Source organism: Oreochromis niloticus, linkage group LG4 (genome assembly GCF_001858045.2).
Source record: "Oreochromis niloticus isolate F11D_XX linkage group LG4, O_niloticus_UMD_NMBU, whole genome shotgun sequence".
Classification (NCBI taxonomy): Eukaryota; Metazoa; Chordata; class Actinopteri; order Cichliformes; family Cichlidae; genus Oreochromis; species Oreochromis niloticus.
In genome coordinates, this window is record NC_031969.2 from 15,508,994 (window position 1) to 15,529,254 (window position 20,261).

General features: G+C 38.9%; 3 protein-coding genes and 3 long non-coding RNA genes across 13 annotated transcripts in view; 4 read left to right on the forward strand and 2 right to left on the reverse strand.

The window, feature by feature from the left end:
* Positions 1-20,261, forward strand: part of LOC100709195 (uncharacterized) — a 1,346,887-nt gene that overhangs the window by 954,694 nt on the left and 371,932 nt on the right. The gene's annotated exons all lie outside the window — the stretch shown is intronic.
* The window catches only part of LOC112846698 (uncharacterized), a 961,229-nt gene that overhangs the window by 787,940 nt on the left and 153,028 nt on the right, over positions 1-20,261 (reverse strand). The window lies entirely within an intron of this gene.
* Positions 1-20,261, forward strand: part of LOC102076453 (Ig heavy chain Mem5) — a 900,359-nt gene that overhangs the window by 755,308 nt on the left and 124,790 nt on the right. Inside the window, exon 4 of one of the 2 annotated variants that reach the window (XM_025906588.1) lies at positions 1,582-1,589. The exons of the other annotated variant lie outside the window; for it this stretch is intronic. Within the exon in view, the coding sequence (XP_025762373.1) occupies positions 1,582-1,589 (8 nt within the window). The remainder of the gene's footprint in view (positions 1-1,581; positions 1,590-20,261) is intronic. 2 annotated transcript variants of the gene reach the window in all.
* LOC106096470 (immunoglobulin mu heavy chain) overlaps positions 1-20,261 on the forward strand; it is a 1,110,954-nt gene that overhangs the window by 747,293 nt on the left and 343,400 nt on the right. The window lies entirely within an intron of this gene.
* Positions 1-20,261, reverse strand: part of LOC112846703 (uncharacterized) — a 297,478-nt gene that overhangs the window by 125,803 nt on the left and 151,414 nt on the right. The window lies entirely within an intron of this gene.
* On the forward strand, positions 3,849-4,538 carry LOC109202078 (uncharacterized). Its single transcript, XR_002062045.2, has 3 exons — positions 3,849-3,987; positions 4,124-4,223; positions 4,448-4,538. It is a non-coding gene; the product is annotated as an uncharacterized LOC109202078 (long non-coding RNA).

Genomic DNA, 20,261 nt, shown 5'->3' on the forward strand with positions numbered 1-20,261 from the left:
CATCCCAGTCAATAAGTCTCACATTCCTACAAAGGACACCGCACTTCAGTGGCCACATCTGAGGCAACTGGCAAACAAGCTGCAGCCACTTCAAGACTGTGAAGTGGGATTGCTGATCGGTTATGATTGCCCATCAGCACTGGCCCCTCTAGAAGTTATTGTAGGGTCAGAAAACCATCCATTTGCTCAAAGAACCGTGCTGGGCTGGAGCATCATAGGATCAGCAAATCCATATCTTGATAGAAAGGAACATCAGAGCGTTGTGCACAGAGTGGCAGTAAAGGAAATGCCATTACCCCCGGTCAATGATGTGTTAAAGGTCCTAGAAATGGATTTCAGCGAAAGAAACTACCAAGATAAATATGTTTCTCAAGATGATGTTCATTTTGTAAAACTCCTCGGCAGCACAATCACAAAAAGGAAGGATGGACACTATGAGATGCCACTTCCTTTCAAGGGCAGCTCTCCACCCATGCTGCCAAACAACAAGCGACTGGCTGAAGCTCGTTTGCAACACCTCAAGAGGAAGTTAAAGTCCAACAAGCAGTACCATGACCATTACACAGCATTCATGGAGGAAACCATCAACAAGGGTGTTGCAGAACCAGCCTCCCCTGCACATGAGGGAGAGACAATTTGGTACATCCCACATCATGGGGTGTACCATCCTAGGAAACCAGATAAACTTAGGGTGGTCTTCGACTGTTCAGCCAAGTTTCAGGGCATCTCTCTGAATGACACCTTATTGACTGGCCCTGATCTGGTAAACTCTCTAGTAGGAGTTCTCTGCCGCTTTAGGAGGGAAGCAGTAGCCATCACCTGCGACATTGAAAAAATGTTCCATCAGTTCTATGTCCCACCCAACATGCGGAACTACCTGAGGTTCCTATGGTGGAAAGGCGGTCAGCTGGAAACAGAACCCCAAGAATATAGAATGGCGGTGCACCTTTTCGGTGCTGGTTCCTCTCCAGGGTGTGCCAATTTCGGCCTTAAATATCTTGCACAGCAATGTGAAGCCGATTATCCCTCGGCGGCTTCTTTCATTGAAAAGAACTTTTACGTTGATGATGGACTAACTAGCGTCCCATCAGTCACAGAAGCTACAGACCTTATTATCAACGCACAACAGCTGTGTAAGACTGGAGGTTTACACTTGCACAAATTTAACTCGAACAAGGTGGAGGTGCTATCTGGTGTTGCGCCTTCAGAAAGGGCAGTAACCACTGGGCCTCTCAACCTTAGCCTTGATTCAACAGCAGAGGGTCACGTACTTGGCATTCAGTGGTCAATAGAAAGTGACACGTTCAGCTTCAACATTGACAAAAGGGATCAACCCTCAACTCGCCGTGGCATCCTGTCTGCTGTTTCGTCCCTCTACGACCCTCTTGGTCTCGTAGCTCCCTTTATCCTGAGTGGTAAATGTATTCTCCAGGAGCTGTGTCGCATGGGCATAGGTTGGGATGATCAGCTTCCCGATAGCCTACATTCACGGTGGGAGCAATGGAAAAGGGATCTACACAGGCTAAAGGAAATAGTGATACCCAGATGCTACCATCCTCCAGACTTTGGCAACATAGTGAGGGTGGAACTACACCACTTTTCCGACGCCAGTAACATAGGTTATGGTGCATGTTCCTACCTCAGATACAAAAATGGAAAGGATGAAGTACACTGTAGCCTTGTGTTAGCCAAAGCAAGAGTTGCACCAACAAAGCTCATGAGCATCCCAAGGCTGGAGCTTTCGGCTGCAGTAATCTCCGCAAGACTAAGTGTCATGTTAAAAACAGAGCTCGGCATGCAGATTGACGAGGAATTCTTTTGGACTGATTCCCAAGTTGTATTGGCCTACATCAGCAATGAGGCACGGCGATTCCATGTGTTTGTCGCAAATCGTGTTCAGCTAATCCGAGAAACCACAGACCCTGCGCAGTGGCACTATGTGGATACGGCGGAAAACCCAGCTGACCACGCTTCGAGAGGTCTTTGTGCAGGGGACATTCTGTCAACGAACTGGTTATCGGGTCCTAAATTTCTATGGAAACCTGAGATACACCCAACACTACATTTTTCACCAGATTTGCTAGTCTGTGACCCTGAAGTTAAATCGGTGAAAACCTTTGCCACCCATGCCAATGAGCAAAATGACATTCTGAACCGTCTAAGCCGCTTTTCCAGCTGGACAACGCTCATCAGAGTAGTTGCAAGAATTAAGAGACTAGGCATGAAGTCAGATCGTGTCAGCAGCATTGTGACGGTGGAGGAAAGGAGAAAGGCTTGTGAGCTAGTAATCAGTCTGGTTCAGCGACAAGCATTTTTGCAAGACATAAAGACACTTCAGAAGGGCAACTCTCTTCCATGCTCTAGCCCCCTAAGCTGTCTTGATCCCATCTTAGATGAAGGACTACTTCGTGTCGGTGGAAGACTGACAAAGGCAACGCTCAGTCGAGAACTAAAACACCCGGTCATCCTTCCAAAGGAAAGTCACATTACAAGGCTAATACTGTCTCATTACCATGCCACCATCTGTCATCAGGGTCGCAGTCAAACTCTAGCAGAACTCAGGGCAAATGGGTTTTGGGTGCTTGGAGGAAGCAAAGCAGTTGCCAAGTTAATACATAAATGTGTGCAATGTCGAAAACTTCGGCGCCCCACTGAGGAGCAACGCATGGCAGAGCTCCCGAAAGAAAGGACTGAAGCCTCCGCTCCTTTCTCGTACTCTGGTATGGATTGTTTTGGTCCATTTTCCATCAAGCGGGGCCGCAAGGAGTACAAAAGGTATGGGCTTATCTTTACATGCATGTCTTCACGTGCTGTCCATATCGAGATGCTAGAAGACCTATCAACAGATGCATTCATCAATGCCCTTAGATGCTTCATCAGCCTCAGAGGAGCTGTTTGCCAACTCCGCTGTGACCAAGGCACAAACTTTGTAGGAGCCAGGAATGAGTTCAGAGAGGCTCTCAAACAATGTGACATGCAGGCACTGGAGGCTTTCCTGGCAGACAAACAGTGTGAGTTTGTTTTCAATGCTCCTTCTGCAAGTCATGCTGGTGGCATCTGGGAACGCCAAATTAGGACTATTCGTAATGTGCTAAATGCCACTACCGCTCAGTGTGCAGGAAGACTAGACGATGCCTCTCTTAGAACTTTGTTTTATGAGGCCATGGCTATTGTAAATAGCCGCCCCTTGACTGTGGGCAGTATCTGTGACCCAAAGGCACCTGAACCTCTTACTCCGAACCATCTTATACTGATGAAGTCCAAAGTTGCTCTACCACCACCTGGGAAATTTGTGAGAGAAGACTTGTATGCAGCGAAGAGGTGGCGTAGAGTACAATACTTAACTGAGCAGTTCTGGGGTAGGTGGAAAAGAGAATACCTCATGAATGTCTCCACAAGACAGAAGTGGCACAAAACCCGGCGTAATCTAAAAGTGAATGACATTGTTATCATCAAGGAAGATATGTTACCAAAGTGTCAGTGGCAACTGGGACGTATTGTTGAAACTATCGAAGGCGATGATGGTTTAGTCCGTCGGGTCAAGGTTCAAGTAGGAGTCCAAAGTCGGACCAAGAAACAGGACCGTGCTTTCAAGGCCCCCATTATCGAGCGGCCTATTCAAAAACTGGTGGTTCTTGTTGAAAGAGAATAATAACAACCACGTTATTATCTGAGAGGAACTGACATGCTGACATAAACAATGTAACAGTCCAGGTGGCACCTGCTCTATGATGTTTGTACACCTGCATATTGGTTGAAGTGGTTTCAGTTTGTTGTTGTTCAAATCATGTATGATTAGCTAGTTTCTAAATCATAGCATGATTGGTGGGAGTGTAACAGACCGCTGATCTGTACCATAAGTCATCCTTGCGGGGGTTGTCGGAACTGTATGCGCAGTCGCACTAAGGACAGATGTGCTCAGAGGCATGCCCCGTAACGTGTATGAGCGGTCTGTCGTGCGGCAGGAATAAGTTGTACAAAGTCCATGTAAGTTACGATAATACTTTGATAAGTATGATGTGTGTTTCTAACGTAAGGTATGTTGCTGCGTTTGTATTGTGAGCTATCTGAAAACCTTTTTGTTCTGTACTTACGTTACGTACACCCATGTGCTATTTTTTAGCTTAGACATGTGTGTCACGCAAGCTAGCAGCATCCCATGAGAAACGGGCCGAAGTGTTTAAGTGTTCACCGGAGTTTGCACCCTTGGCAAGCGGAATGAGGTATGTGATGAGAGGTGATCTGTTGTTATATTTTATTTAACCGAGCTGTGTAACCCCTTGATGCTGTTTGAAGTAACCCCTTTTTGTTTTATTTAATCTGTGACTGTATATCTCAGAATTACTTGTTTGAACTTACCTGAATTAACTTAAGCTCATTGTTGTTATTGCTCATTGTTATACTTCAAAAGGACTGTAAAGATATCAATTCTTTTCTGTTTTTATAGTTTTCACGGTGCTCAATGTCCAGAGAATGAGCCGTGTGTGGTGAGGAAATAAATGGCTGCACCCGTCAGAGACTCTTCTGTCGTTCTTGATGCCAAGGGCTGCTACAGATATCTCCTCCACAAACTTTCTAAAATTTGTTGGAAACTTGAGACATTGAAAAAAAAAAAAACTTGAACTTCAAAGTAAATGTTTCAAGAAATATGGAAATGTTTCAAATTATATAAATTAGAAAATGCTAAAAAATGTTTAAATGGTAAAATATTAATTGAGTACATTAAAAGCACTTTGAGTTATATTAGAGACATACTTAAGGTGGTTTAAGCATGTCTAAATTTAACACATGTTGACCAAATGATGCCCAAATTAATTACAATTGAGTCGTTCCAGTGAGGAGGGGTTAATGTCTACTTATCTGACAGCAGAGACGATGGCAGAGAGCAGTGGACTCACAGTTTAACAGTATGGACTACTGGGCAGGACTGCTGCTTTTAACTGTGTTCTTGGCAGGTGAAGATTGTTCACTTTTAATTACTCCTATTATGTTATAGAAAATGATCACTCTCTTTTATTTTTTTTTACCTAACATATGCTGATAATTAGACTATAAAACAGTCTGAATCAGTGGTTAAAAGGCCTGGAGGATGCCACTAGATTAGTAACTAGATTAATAAAATTGAACTGAATTGAACTGAAACCGTGTCTTATAATTGTTTATATGTTAGGGATACAGTAGTCCAAGCCACCAAGAGACATGCAAAAAGACATGGATGATGTAAATATGAATATAAACACTGATGAAGTAGAAACAAATGTGTTTCTACTTCATCCTCCACAGAGAAGTCACAATGTATCATAAATCTATCTGTCTCACCCAAATACACAGATGATTCTTTAGTGTACTATTCAATACCAAAATGATTCAAACTATCAGTACAGCTTAACAACTAGCACTCTTATATTAAACCACATTCACTATATCAGTTTGCTTTTATAACTACGATCTAGGTGTTGGGGCTGATGCAGTATGAAACAAACACACAAAACAGAACATAGAATAAATGAGTCGCTTTATTTCCAGAAGTCAGCAAAAACAAGAAAGAGTTAAATAAAAATATGTTATGCGTAAAAAAACAGGTAGAGATACAGTGATAAAGAATTAGTAGTTTTAATTCAGAATCTCACCATATCAAGTAATTCTCATCATAAACAAGCAGAAAACTAGAAGCTGCTGTTAATTCTAGTGTTGTGGTTCATTCTTGCTGTTTGGACTTTCAATAGATCTGCAAATTTCAGTATTTTAAGCTTTTATGTAATTGTGAGTTTTTGTATGACCTGTTGTATGTACAAAAGAACTCGACATATTAACTCTAATAATTACTTAACACCTACAACCTCCACTGTTCATAAAAGATATGCCCGCCACTGGAATAGCTGTCTGGGTAGAAATAGCAAAAATAAGACACTGGAAGGGCACCGGGGAGGGGGGTGTACTGAAAAACAATGTTGAACACTAGAGGGCAAACAATGACAAGTTTCTCACCTCTGTCAGTATAAAAAGAAACAACGAAAAGGTTTTCAACAGGTAGTTCAACAGTGACGGTGCAGTTGCAGTTTATTCTGGTGCCTGAAACCTTTCGGTAAAAAAATTGATACACCAATGAGAGAGCATCATTCGATGGTTGATCTCCTTGTCTGTGACATTTTATTGATGTGATAGTACAGCTTACACTATATCAAAGAGCTGACAAAACATTCCAAATAACTAACTAAGCCACACATAAAAAATGATTAAGCACACAAAAAAAAACTCACAATGTAACAACGCAAAATTATATATTTTGCATGTGTATTTATATGTAGAGTTGCAACAAAATGTTAACTTGTTTTGTGTCTCTTTCTTTAACTGCATCTCACATACACAAACAGGCAAATTCAAACTGACCTAAATCCCCACCCACTCTGCCTACACAGCATAAAAATCTCTCATTCGTATCAGCATTTACAGTTGAAGTCCCCACCAGGTTATGACCATGGCCATTGTACAGAGTCTGCTCCTTTTGACTCTCATTTCAGGTGAGTCAAGTCTGTTAGGAAGAGACAAGATAAGAAGAGAATATTTGGATCTCAGCTCCTTCCCATCATATAAACTCTCTATCTCTTTCAGCTGCTCGCTGTCAGTCTCTCACCTCATCAGAGCCACTGGTCAGCAGACCAGGACAATCAGTCACTATGTCCTGTAGAGTTCAAGGAATGGATCTGGCTTGGTTGCACTGGATTCGCCAAAAACCTGGGAAAGGACTAGAATGGATCGGACGCATTGATGATGGGACCGGCACAATATTTGCCCAAAGTCTCCGAGGCCAGTTTTCCATCACCAAAGACACTTCACAAAATCGTGTGAATTTAGTGGTGAACAGCCTCAAATAGGAAGACTCTGCAGTTTATTACTGTGCAAGACAAGCACAGTGAAATAAGAGACTGAAAGGCCTTGCAAAAACTGCTGTCTGTGTGAGAAGCACTGAACCATGTCAGCCTAGTGAGATAAATACTGATGAAGTTATCCATGAAACAAATTAGTAAAAATACAATTGTCTAATGGTGTGGTCATTAAAACTTATAGTACTAGCTGGACTTGTAAGACATCACCTTTGTGACTGCTGACATTGTATATGAAACGTAACAGTCCTAAATTTAAGCCCCTAGATAGAAACATTAAACCGTAAAAAAAAATCCCAAATTTGTTCACTTGCAGCTGCCAAACTGTTTTGAAAGAAGTAAGTTACCTTGTGCCTATTATTAGTCTTTGGTAGTATCTAAAAATTAAAGTTTCAGTCTTCAGCTCATTTCACTCACAGCAGTTGCAGGAAATTTGATCAGTGAAGACAGTGAAACTGCATAAGTTTAGCACAAAATGAAAATATTAATTCCAACTCTTATCTGATATAAAATCTTGAAAAAATAAGTAGAAAAAATAATAAATATAAAGCTTGTTTTATAAATGAACTCACGAAGTTCAGAGAATTGGAGTGGGTAGCTAAAGCCATCAGCTCCATTAAGCTAAAGGAAAAAGGCTAGAGTGGTTTGTCTACGTTTCCGGTCCGAGTAAAATCGATACATATTATTCCACATTTTTCACCATTTCCAGAGACAACAACAAGGATCAGGAGCATCTGCATATTAACAGCTTGGAAACAGAAGATTCTTTCATTTATTGTTGTTCTTTGTTCTATTGGACAGGTCTCAAAATTTTAAGTCAACCAGATCCTACAAATATTAAGCATTTACTTTAATATGACATTTACAATCAACAAAACTGCACTCTTAGTAAGTAGGTCTAACCTCTTATCAACAGGTTTCATTTAAATGCATTTTAATGTATTACTTGTTTTTGACACTTTAAGGAGGAGTTGATGTAAATATTGATCTGCCAATCTTTATTTAGTTCACAACAAAGTGAAGACGAGTAAATGAGGCAGACAACAACTTTTCAGTATGTTTTTATCTACATCTATAATGCTTCTCCTGCTATCAGTGATTCCTGGTAACTACCACAGATCTGCATTCTTCCATATTTATACTGAAGTTTATGTTTGGCTCGTTTCTGATTACATGTATTCCTTTCTTCGAGGTGTTTGCAGTCAGACGCTTACCGAGTCTGAACCAGTGATAAAACAGCCAGGAGATTCTCACAAACTGACTTGTACATATGCAGGAATATCAGATAGTGATGCTGCTATCAGCTGGATCAGACAGGCTGAAGGAAAAGGGCTGGAGTGGGTTGCTTACATTTCTGCTCCGGGTGGGAGCACTAAAAGCTATTCCACATCTGCCCAGAATCGCTTCACCATTTCCAGAGACAACAATGTGGATCAAGTGTATCTGCACATGAGCAGCTTAACAACTGAAGATTCTGCCATTTATTATTGTGCTTGAACGCCACAGTGAAACAGGAAGCCACAGAGCTGTACACGAAACACTGCAGATGTCACTGTGACACTGATCATCAGAATTCTCTTCATATTATTTTTTAACTAACCTTAAATTTTTAATATGAAATGTTCTATACATTTATTGGCCTCATATTTATATCACAAAATGTTATAAAGTGAAAGAAAGTAAAATGTTTACTTTGCAAGTTTGCTTTTCTTTACTACATTTACTATATTTATATATTACAATTTTATGTCAGATATTATGTGATAGGGGATATTTGTTGTTATTGTTGTGATCAAGTTTGTTTTATAATTTCATCTTCAGCATTGACCAGATCAACAATGGTCATGTTAGCTCTGATACTACTGCAGGCTGCTGGATCCTGAGGAGGTTTCACTGGATTCACATGTTCAATTGTTTGGATGTCAAAATCTGTTTGTCTTTCAGCTGCTTGTTGTCAGGTTTTCTCCTCATCATAGCCAATGGTCAGCAGACCAGTGGAATCAGTCACTCTTTCATGTAAAGTTCAAGGACTCACTCTGGTTTGGTTGCACTGGATTTGTTAAAACTGGGGAAAGGATTGGAATGGATTGGCGAAACTGATAATGAGACTGGCACAGTATTTGCCCAAAGTCTTCAAGGCCAGGTTTCCATTTTCCAAGACACTTCCTAAAATCTTGTGGAGAGTAGTGAAGAGTCTTAAGCAAGACTTTGTAGTTTATCACTGTGCATGGGAGTTACAGTGGCACAAGAGACTGAAAAGCCTTTAATTTTACTTCCACCTAATTAAAACGGTAAATAAACAGGGACATGGTTATTTACTGGTGGTTTTATGTCACCTCACAGCAAGAACCCATGGGTTCAAATTTACTGGCCAGTTGGGGCATCTTTGCATGGACTGTGTCTGGTGTTCAAACACATGTGTCATGGTCCCTGTGTCTCCACGGCCGGCTTGAACCGGCTAGAGGTATTTGTTGTTGTTTTTCTCCCTCAGTCTCTCTCTTCTGTCTCGCTCGCCTGGGTGGAGCTCACTGTGGGCTCCACTCTTGGCTTATTATTGGCTATATTATTGGCTTATTATTCCTGCCTCTCCCGGCCACCATGTAAGACAGTGGCTCACTATTTATCAATCAATATTTGAAAATTATTACTCTGTTGATAAATACTTCAAATAGAAAATGTATTTCATAAAAAAGCTCCTGGATAAGATAAAGGATTAACTATTGGATTAGCTATCTCATTTCTGAAATCCCAAAGTAATGCAAGTTATCCACACTGTGCAATGTAAGATTGGTTAGACAGACACATGATGGCTGCCTGGCTTTTTTTGCGCTGCTAAGAGATGTGTGTGCTTAAACAAAGTCCTTTCAGCCTCTGTATTTACACTCTGTCACTGGTATATGGAGAATGAAGGGACTCTGTGATTAAATTGAGATCTGAACATCCAAGTGTGGGCCTGTGGCGTGACCACCAGTTGAAGGCTTTATGCTCATGTCTAGTTTTCAAATCAGCTCAATAAAGGGCTCACCTGCCTTTCTGCATTACTACTCACCAAGCCCTAACAACGTACCCATCACACTGTTAACTTACAGAAAGCTAACATTTCTGGTGGTTGCTGCCATTGTTTCAAGATGTGTTAAATCTCAAACCTTAACAGAGTCTGAAGCAGCTGTTAAAAGATCTGGAGAGTCCCACAGACTCACCTGTGCAACATCTGGATTTGACTTCAACAGACTCATGTGTGAAACTGGATCAGACAGACTAAAGGATTCAAGCAGATTGCTTATGAAGGCACAGACCTCAACAGTCCCACAGGCTCATCCATACAACATCTGGATTTAATATAATGTAACTTTTACTCCCAGTTAGTCCAGAACAGATTCACTATCACCAGAGATGATTCCACCAGTAAAGTTTATCTGCAGATGAACACAGCAGTTTTAACTGTGCCAGAACCACTGAGTTTTCAATGGGACATGAATTCATGAAAAAGCAACAAAAAAAAAAAAAACACAACATAATATTCAAATATTGAATTCATCTATGTCTCTGTTCTAACACTATTCATGCCTACCAACTGAGGGCCAAGTTAACTCCTCCTCACTTTGACTCAATGCAAAACTCAGATGTCTTTCATGTCTACTTATCTGTCAGCAGTGAGGATGACAGAGAGCAGTGCACTAACAGTTTGACAGTATGGACTTCAGGGCAGGACTGCTGCTTTTAACGCTGTTTGTGGCAGGTGAAGATTTTTCTCTTATAAATAAAAATTGGTTTTTTTTGTTTTACTATCTTATTGCAAATGACTTTTTTTCTTTTTTGATCTGCTAGGTGTTGATAGTCAGACTATAACACAGTCTGAACCGGTGGCTAAAAGACCTGGAGAATCCCACAGACTGACCTGTACAGGCTCCAACATTGACTTCAGCAGCTACAGGATGGCCTGGGTCAGACAGGGTCCTGGAAAAGGACTGGAGTGGGTTGCCAGAATCAGATATGACAGTGCTTACATCTATTATTCTCAGTCAGTTCAGGGCAGGTTCACCATCTCCAGAGACAACAGCAAAGAGCAGCTGTATCTGCAGATGAACAGCCTGAAGACTGAAGACACTGCTGTTTATTATTGTGCTCGAGAGCCACAGTGAGTGGAGCTGACTGACCAGCTGTACAAAATCTAGCATAACATAAGTTTGTTAAAAATATGACTAAAGTTATTCTCACATATAATGGCAGACATTGTTTGTACAACAGTTTTGTTGTCATAATCACTAACAGAAATAACCACAGGAGACCTTAGACTAGACTAGAGTTCAGGGTATAATATAATTATGTAAAAATTATCACAGCAATAGTAGTAATGATAGTGTATTTTAGTATTATTTTGAGATTTTGTTTTGATGTTATATTTGCCAACTCGTCTACTGCAGACAGGATAAAGAGAAAAGTATCCAGTGTTGTTATGTTAAATTATACAATGATCACACAGAGCTCGGCTCCTTCAACAACGTGGCTCATCATTAATCACGATTCTGTGTGAGAAAGAAGATGAAGAGGTCACTTCATGACACAAATCAGTGACTGGACTTAAAACACACTTTAACTGAAATATATCAAAAGTTCAAACTGTTCAGGGCAGTTTGGTTTGTCTGTCTTCTATGCATTCATCTTTGTTTGTTTGTCTGTTTGTTTGTTTTTTGCTTTTACACACACTCATTTTTACAAAATGTTCTTCTTGTGGAAACTGATTTTATGTGGCTGAACAATTTTAAAGTTTTTAAAAACTTTGTGTAGTATTGCCTAATTAACCAAGAAAATAAATTACATACTCTTGCCCTGGTTACTTGGTAGCTTGTTACCCAGAGGTAAAATCAAGATACTGTAAGTAGTCTGTTAAATAGCTAATCAATATGACTCTTGTCATAAAGTTTGTTCTCAGATTTTCACATTTTATGAGAACATTCACTTTTCTTCCTGTTATTGCCAAAATAAGCACTGAAAAATGTCAGTAGGCCAAAATATCAGCTGTTTTACCAGACAATCCTTCTCTATTTGTCCTTTTAAACAAATCAGGGTGAGTGTGTGTGGTTCTCAATCTGACAACAGGATTTGGTTTTAGTTTTAAGTATTAAAACCAGATATTATTTTTTATTTGTATTTTTATTATTTTTACACCTTTTTTCTGTGTATTTTTAATGCACTGACACAAAATCTATTTTGAGACCATAATTCTTTTGTGGCAACTTTTTTTAAAAAAAAGCTAAAAACACAAGAATTGAACATATGATCTCCACTGATCACTTAACACCAAGAACCTTTACAGTTCACAAAAGTCCTCATTGAAATTATTGATTGGAGGGGGGATTTTACAGAAAAATCATGTCAAACACTAGAGGGCATACAATGACAAGTTTCTCGCCTATGTGAATGTACACAGAGACGTTAGATCAGCTTTTAATCAGATAGATCACCGGTGGCCTCACAGCCGTGTGGGGTTTTGTTTTGTTTTGTTTTGTTTTGTTTTGTTTTGTTTTCACGAACTCACCATGTCACTGCATGAGAAGACTGCTGTTTATTCTTGTGCCTGAAACTTTTGGTACTCACGTTAATACACCAATGACAAATCATCCTTCATCTGGAAATCTCTGTATATGTGACATTTCAACACATTCTAATGTATTCTGACTCCCTACACATCCACATGCCAAATGAGGATCGAGCACAATTTTAAAAAAACTTCACTGTAACAATACAAAATGTATTTTATTGGTAGTGTTGCAACAAACTGTTATCTGTCTCTCTCTCTCTGTCTTATTTTGATTCTCAGATACACAGACAAGCAAATCTCCACCTACTCTGCCTACACAACATCAAAATCTCTCATTCACATCACCATTTACAGTTGAAGTCTCAACCAGGTAATGACCATGGCCATTGTATGGAGTGTGCTCCTTCTGTCTCTCATTTCAGGTGTGTGAAGTCTGTATTAGGATAGAAAGAGAATGTCTGGATGTCAGCTCCTTCCCATCACCTAAACTCTGTATCTCTTTCAGCTGCTCACTGTCAGTCTCTCACCTTGTCAGTGGTCAGCAGACCAGGACAATCAGTTAACGTGTCATGGAGAGTCCAAGGACTCTCTCTGACTTGGTTGCATTGGATTTGACAAAAAACAGGGCTTAGGAGAATGGATTGGAAGTATTCGTGATGGGACTGGCACAACATTTCCCCAAAGTCTCCAAGGCCAGTTTTCCATCAAAGACACTTCTCAAAATTGTTTGAATTTAGTGATGAAGACTCTCAAATAAGAAGACTGCAGTTTATTTCTGTGCAAGACAAGCACAGTGACACAACAGACTGAAACAGTTGTATGTGTGGTAAGCACTGAACCATGTCTGAAGATAAATAATGAATGACAAAAACTGTACATGAAAAATAACAGTCTTAAAATTGTTATTTTATTACATTTAACCTCCTAGATAGTAAAATTAACCATTAAAAATCCCTAATTCAATCACTAACAACTGCTGAATTGAATTGAAAAATAAGTTATGTTTTCCCTATTGTTAGTCTTTCGTAATATAATATATTGTTATATTTAAAACAAACAAACAAAAAAGCTAATTAAAATTGATAAATAGTACATAACAGTTTTAAAATGCAAGTGCAAGGATACTATACTCTGAATGGTATGGGTGTACAGTATACAATCACAGGAATAACACAGAAAGACAGACTATAATTCACACCAATGGCCAATTTAGAATTACAAATGAATGTAACCCATGCATGTTTTTAGGCTGCAGGAGGAAGCTGGAGTACAACACAGAAAGGGCCCAGCTGGCCAGTGTATTCGAAACCAGGACTACTTTCAGTAACGCTGTGCACCACCATGTTTTTTTTACAACCTGAAAGTGAACTTAGATACACCAATATTGAATTTATATATACAACTAAAAGTTTATTGCAAAATAAATATATCTGTTGATTTATTTATTCATTATTACAATTTAAATATGGAAACCTTTACATGATACAATGATGACATAATGCAAGCCGCTTATAAATTATGTTGGATAGTATTCAATATTGACTGCTTCCAGTTCTGTTTATATTTATAAGCTGTATCAGACTTCTAATAATTGGTTTGTCCTTCTCCATTCATTTTGTCCAAATTCTACCTCCTCAGTTAATGAAATTTTATAGAAAAGATTCCTTTAATTATTATTTTGTTTATTATCAAAAACAACAGATTTAATAAATAATCAGTTCAGCTGATAAACTGCTTTTTATTACAAGGTTATTGTAACTGTAAATTAGTTATTTCACTTGCATAATGACAATAAAGTTCTTCAGTCTTGAGTCTTTTATTTGTTTTAGCACTGTGAGGAGGAGTCTATGCAAATATTGATCTCCCTGCCTTTATTAATTTCTCAGCAAAGTGCTGACAGCCAAACTACACAGACAAAAGCTTTCAATATGACTTTAACTACAAGTATAACATTTATTTTGCTGTCAGTCATTCCTGGTGAATAACACAGATCTACATTATTCTGTATTTATACTTCGGTTCATGTGTGGCTTGTTTCTCATTACACTTATTTTCTTCCAGCTGTATGCAGGGATATCAGATGATAATGCTTATATCAACTGGATCAGACAGGCTGAAGGAAAAGGGCTGGAATGGGTTGCTCACATTTCTGCTCCAAGTGGGGGCAATAAATATTATTCCACAGCTGTCCAGAACCGCTTCACCATTTCCAGAGACAACAATGTGGATCAAGTGTATCTGCACATGAGCAGCTTGACAACTGAAGATTCTGCCATTTATTATTGTGCTCGAAAGCCACAGTGATACAGGAAGCCACAGAGCTGTACACAAAACACTGCAGATGTCACTGTGACACTGATGGTTAGAATGTTTAGAGCTCTCATTAAACTCAACATTAATACATGCCATGATACACCTTTTCTTTTGTTTGTTTATTTATTTATTATATTATTTATTTTGTTGTTTTTTAATAAAATTCATGGAAAATCTTTTTTTTTTGCGGTTTGTACAACACAGGGTCATTAGTCTTTCAGTGATACAGCATCTAAAAAAAGACAGTGCAGTGGTTTTATTATAAATTTATCAAATAGCCTATTTGGAATGTCCCAAATTCTTTAAATAGCTAGTTCCTTTTGTTTGTATGACATGCAATTATAATATTAAAAAGTATAGAAAAATCAAGGACATTAGATCATCCAGAGAAAAAAGACAGACACACCCTGTGTGCATTGCAAAGTCAAGCAGTTTAGATAATGCATGAGATCCTAATCATAAAAAATAAGCAAATGGTTTCTTCTCCTCTTAATAAATGAATAAAAGCATGCCGGTCGTTTGTCGTGTTAAAACATGTCATAATATCACTTGTTGCTTGTCCAACTGTGCTTGATTTTTAAAAGTTATGTACTAGAAATCAGACACTAAATCCTAGATCTACCCATTTTAATTGACTGTGTATATCTTGTTTAACAGACCCTGAAAATATTAAGCACCTATTTTAAATTATGTTTATAATCAGCAAAACTGCACTCTTAGCCATGAGGTCTAACTTCCTCAGCTGATGAACTGCAATTTCAATACATGTTAATACATTATTTATTTTGACACTGTAAGGTGGAGTCAATGCAAATACTGATCCTTCCACCTTTATTTAGTTCCCAGCAAAGTGAAGACGACTAAAACTGACAGACAGCAACTTTTCAATATGATTTTATCTACAGCTATAATGCTTTTCCTGCTATCAGTGATTCCTGGTAACTACCATAGATCTGCATTCTTCTGTATTCATGCTTAAGTTCATGTTTGGCTCATTTCTGATCACACATGTTTTCTTCCAGCTGTTTGCAGTCAGACGCTCACTGAGTCTGAACCAGTGGTAAAACGCCCTGGAGATTCTCACAAGCTGACCTGCACATATGCAGGCATATCAGATGATAATGCTCATATCAGCTGGATCAGACAGGCTGAAGGAAAAGGGCTGGAGTGGGTTGCTTACATTTCTGCTCCGAGTGGGAGCAGTAAAAGCTATTCCACATCTGCCCAGAATCGCTTCACCATTTCCAGAGACAACAATGTGGATCAAGTGTATCTGCACATGAGCAGCTTGACAACTGAAGATTCTGCCATTTATTATTGTGCTCGAACGCCACAGTGATACAGGAAGCCACAGAGCTGTACACAAAACACTGCAGATGTCACTTTGTGACACTTTGTGAGTGTGACTGATGGTTAGAATCCACTTTATATCAGTTTTTAACTGACCTTAAACCCTTATTATGAAATGTTTTCCTGGATTTTCATAGTTATGCATAATTATTATTTTGTTATTATTATTATTTGTTGTTAATAAGTATGATTTACAAATATTTCTTTTTCATCTCGAACATTTTTTGTTTGGTATTGTTCTAGTTTTTAGTTCCTAGTTACTTGTTCATGTTCTGTGTTCCCTTTCGTGTCCTGTTTGTCTTGGTCTTGCCTCTGTGTGTCCTCCGCTGCATCCCCTGCGTTAGTTATTTGTGCCTCCCTTTGAAGCCAGTCTTGCCTCCATGTTTATTTGTCTGTCTGTTTCCGAGTCATGTCTCTGTCTGTCTCTGACTCTCTCTGTGAAATTCTGTTTGTGTCTCAATTGTTTTGATTTCCTGTCTTATTTTGATATTTATCGTATGATGTGCTTTATGTTCAGCTTTGCATCCCATGTCTTGTTATGTCTACTTTGCTCCAGCTGTGTTTCCATGTTTCTCCACTTCTAATCGCTGTCCTGTTGTGTCCATCTCCGCTTGTTCCTTGTCAGAGTGTACATTCATGCTCCTGTGTTCATATGCCCAGTCATGCCCTTTTAGTTTGTATTTAGTATCCTGTTTGCTTGCCTTTAGTTTTACCTCCTGCTGCCTCTGCATCTGCAATCTTGGGTCCTCCTTCACCACACCCTGACCCAGACAGGCGGTGTTGGGGAGTAACGGAATACATGTACCGCCATTACGTATTTAAAATACAAAATATGAGTAACTGTATTCCGTTACAGTTACCGTTTAAAAAGATGATATTCAGAATACAGTTACAGTACTTTGTTGAAATAAATGGATTACACGGCAGTATTTTCCTGTTTCATATATTAGGCTTTGCTCTCTCTATTTTTTGGTAATTCCACGCTGGTGGAAACCCAAACAAAACACCCATTAAGAGGCTCTAATGCCTCTGTCTCAATCTCGCGGCCCATGTCACCTCTACTTGCGGCCTCCATAATGATGTGACAAAATATTTTTAAAATTTATTGACAAAAATGATTTAATATGAAGGCAACAGGCAGAGTGTTACAGGCATAGCCCTGAAGAATGTAGCCTCATGGGCGGTGTAGTCCGTGCTACAGGGAGACTGGACTGCCATACCCGTTATCTGTCTGTAAGCGAGGGAGGGAGAAAAAGGAAAGTGGAAAAGTACGAGTTGTCACCGAGCAGAAACGGGAGCTGGAAGCATGTAAATAAAATAATAACCACTGCAGCCAAAACCGAAACAATAAGTTCAGTTGGAGCAGCCTTTCAACGCCTCTCTCTGTCTGTTGCTAGCAAACTTGACCCAGACAACAAAGTAACGCTAGTTTTCGGCTACGAGCCCGACATGAACCCGACCTATTAGCCAGAGGTTCCTTTACGGTTTTACACCTTTTTACCTGTTTTATATATGCACAGAATAGTTTTCTATACGTGATCGCTGCAAAAAATGCAGCCTTACCTAATGTCCACCCTGCTGTTACTCATTTTATATTAAGATTTTAAAATCTAGTCAGTATTGGTAGGGCGAGTAGTTTCAGTAAAAGTAATAAATCACACAGCAATAGTACATTCATGTAGTTGTAAAAAGCATGATAATATATGAAGTAATCCAAAGTATTCAGAATACGTTACTCTCATTGAGGAATGTAAAGGAATACGTTTCAAAATACCTTTTGGGGCATGTAATCTGTAATCTGTAGTGGAATACATTTTAAAAGTGACCTTCCCAACACTGCAGACAGGCTCCTGGTAAAGGAGTGAATTGCTTACTATATATAATGGACTGTGTGAACAGTCCCCCATACTCATCCATGAATTCATTTTTAAAAAACCCCAGAAAAACACACAAACAATTTTCAAATTCAATTTTTCTAATTTTCATTAATTTATTGCTTCAATCTATCAACATAATGTGGTTGAAGTTGGTCTATTAGATAGTCTCTTCCAATGCGATTAATGATGAGAAAGTAAAAGAAATGTACATGTGTAGATTCATTCCAGATGCTTCTCATGTTTCCTGACATTTCCAAACACATAACATAGAGACATGTTGGGTGGCCAAAAGCGTAACATAGTGACAATTTGTCAAGGGCGTAATTTGTTACACTTTGAGATGAGAACGTGTGTAAAACTATAGAGCTAACTTTGTGTGCAAGTCCAAAATATTTGGACAGAGAAAATGTTTTTTTCCAATTTTGGTTCTGTATATTAGCATAATCAATCTTAAATAAAACAACTCAGATGCAGTTGAAGTGCAGACTTTCAGCTTTAATTCAGACGGCTGAACAAAAAGATTGCATAAAACTGTGAGGAACTAAAGCATTTTGTAACACAATCCCTTTATTTCAGGGGCTCAAAAGTAATCGGACAAATAAAATTACTGCAAATAAAATGTTCATTTCTAAAACTTGGTTAAAAACACTTTGCTGGCAATGGCAGCCTGAAGTCTGTGGCTCATGGACATCAGCAGATGCTGGCTTACAGTTGCTGTTTGTGTGCCTTTCTGGCTTTCAGTTGCTGTTTGTGTGCCTTTCTGCCCAAAGTTTAGTCTTGACCAAGTGAAATGCATCCTCCCATCTATCCCATCACATTGCCTCCACAGTGTTTTACAGATGATGTGTTATGCTTTGGCTCATGAACTGCTCCATGTCTTCTCCATACTTTTTTCTTACCATGATTCTGGTAGAGGTTGATCTTGGTTTCATCCAATCAAAAAATATTTTCCAGAACTGTGTTGGCTTTTTTAGGTGTTTTTTTTTTTAGCAAAGTCTTATCTAGCCTTTCTGTTCTTGGGGCTCATGAGTGGTTTGCACCTTGCAGTGAAACCTCTGTACTTGCTTTCATGCAGTCTTGTCTTCATGGTAGACTTGGATATCAAATCGCATACCACCTGGACAGTGTTGTTCACTTGGTTGACTGTTTTAAAGAGATTTCTTTTCACCATGGAAATAATTTTGTGATCATTCACTACTCGTGTCTTCTGTGGATATCCAGATCTTTTTGCGTTTCTCTGCTTTCTTTCTTTCTCAGAATATACCAAACTGTAGATTTTCCCACTGCTGATATTGTAATAATTTCTCAGATGGTTTTTTGTTTCTGTTTTCTGTTTTCACAGTTTAAGGATGGCCTGTATCACCTGCATGTAGAGCTTCTTTGACCGCATTTTGCTCTTCACAGCACCACACCTCGAATCAGCTCCAGGGCTTTTATCTGCTTAATTAGTAACGACATAACAAAGAAACTGTCCACACCTGACCATAAATTAGCCTTTGAGTCAAATTACTTTTGGTCCCTTTATTTATTTTTATTTTTTCTTTGCCTGTCCTGTCTGGCAGAGTAGCAATGAGAATTGTTGTCTGAAGGCCAAAAAATGCTCAAGGTATAAGGAGAAGGGTCTTGCTATCTGCCTGACGTCTCAAGGTGCCTGGGAGCTCCAGTCTACATCAGCTTACTCACAATACCTAACTGTGTGTGGAATAAAGTATGAAACACATATATGATGCTAACCTTCAAATTAACCAAGTCACACAAAAAGTGATATTGATATTACTAAAACATACTTAAACAGTGTGTTTTATAAAACGTTGTCTTTTAATTATTAAATAAGTACCCAATAAAATAAATTGTATTGCTTAAAAGATATGTCTTCATTGAAGTCATTGTCTGGGCATAAATAATCAAAACACTACACATGGAGATTGTACCGTAAAATAATGTGGAACACTAGAGGGCATACAATGACAAGTTTCTCACATCTGCCAGTATGCAGAGAAACAATGAAACAGGTTTTCAACAGGTATATTGGCACTGACTGTGTGATTTGTTTTGTTTTGTTTGTCTCACTGCATGAGACCGTATGAAAAGACTGAAGGAGCTGGTGTTTATACTGCCTAAAACTTTTTGGTAAAAAAAAAAAACCAGTACACCACTAACAAAGCATCATTTGACCTTCTTATCTGTGACATTTCATTAATGTGATAGCTTACATAACTTCAACTGCATTTCAGTTACACAAACAGGCAAATTCAAACTGAAGTAAAATCTCCACCCACTCTGACTACACAGCAT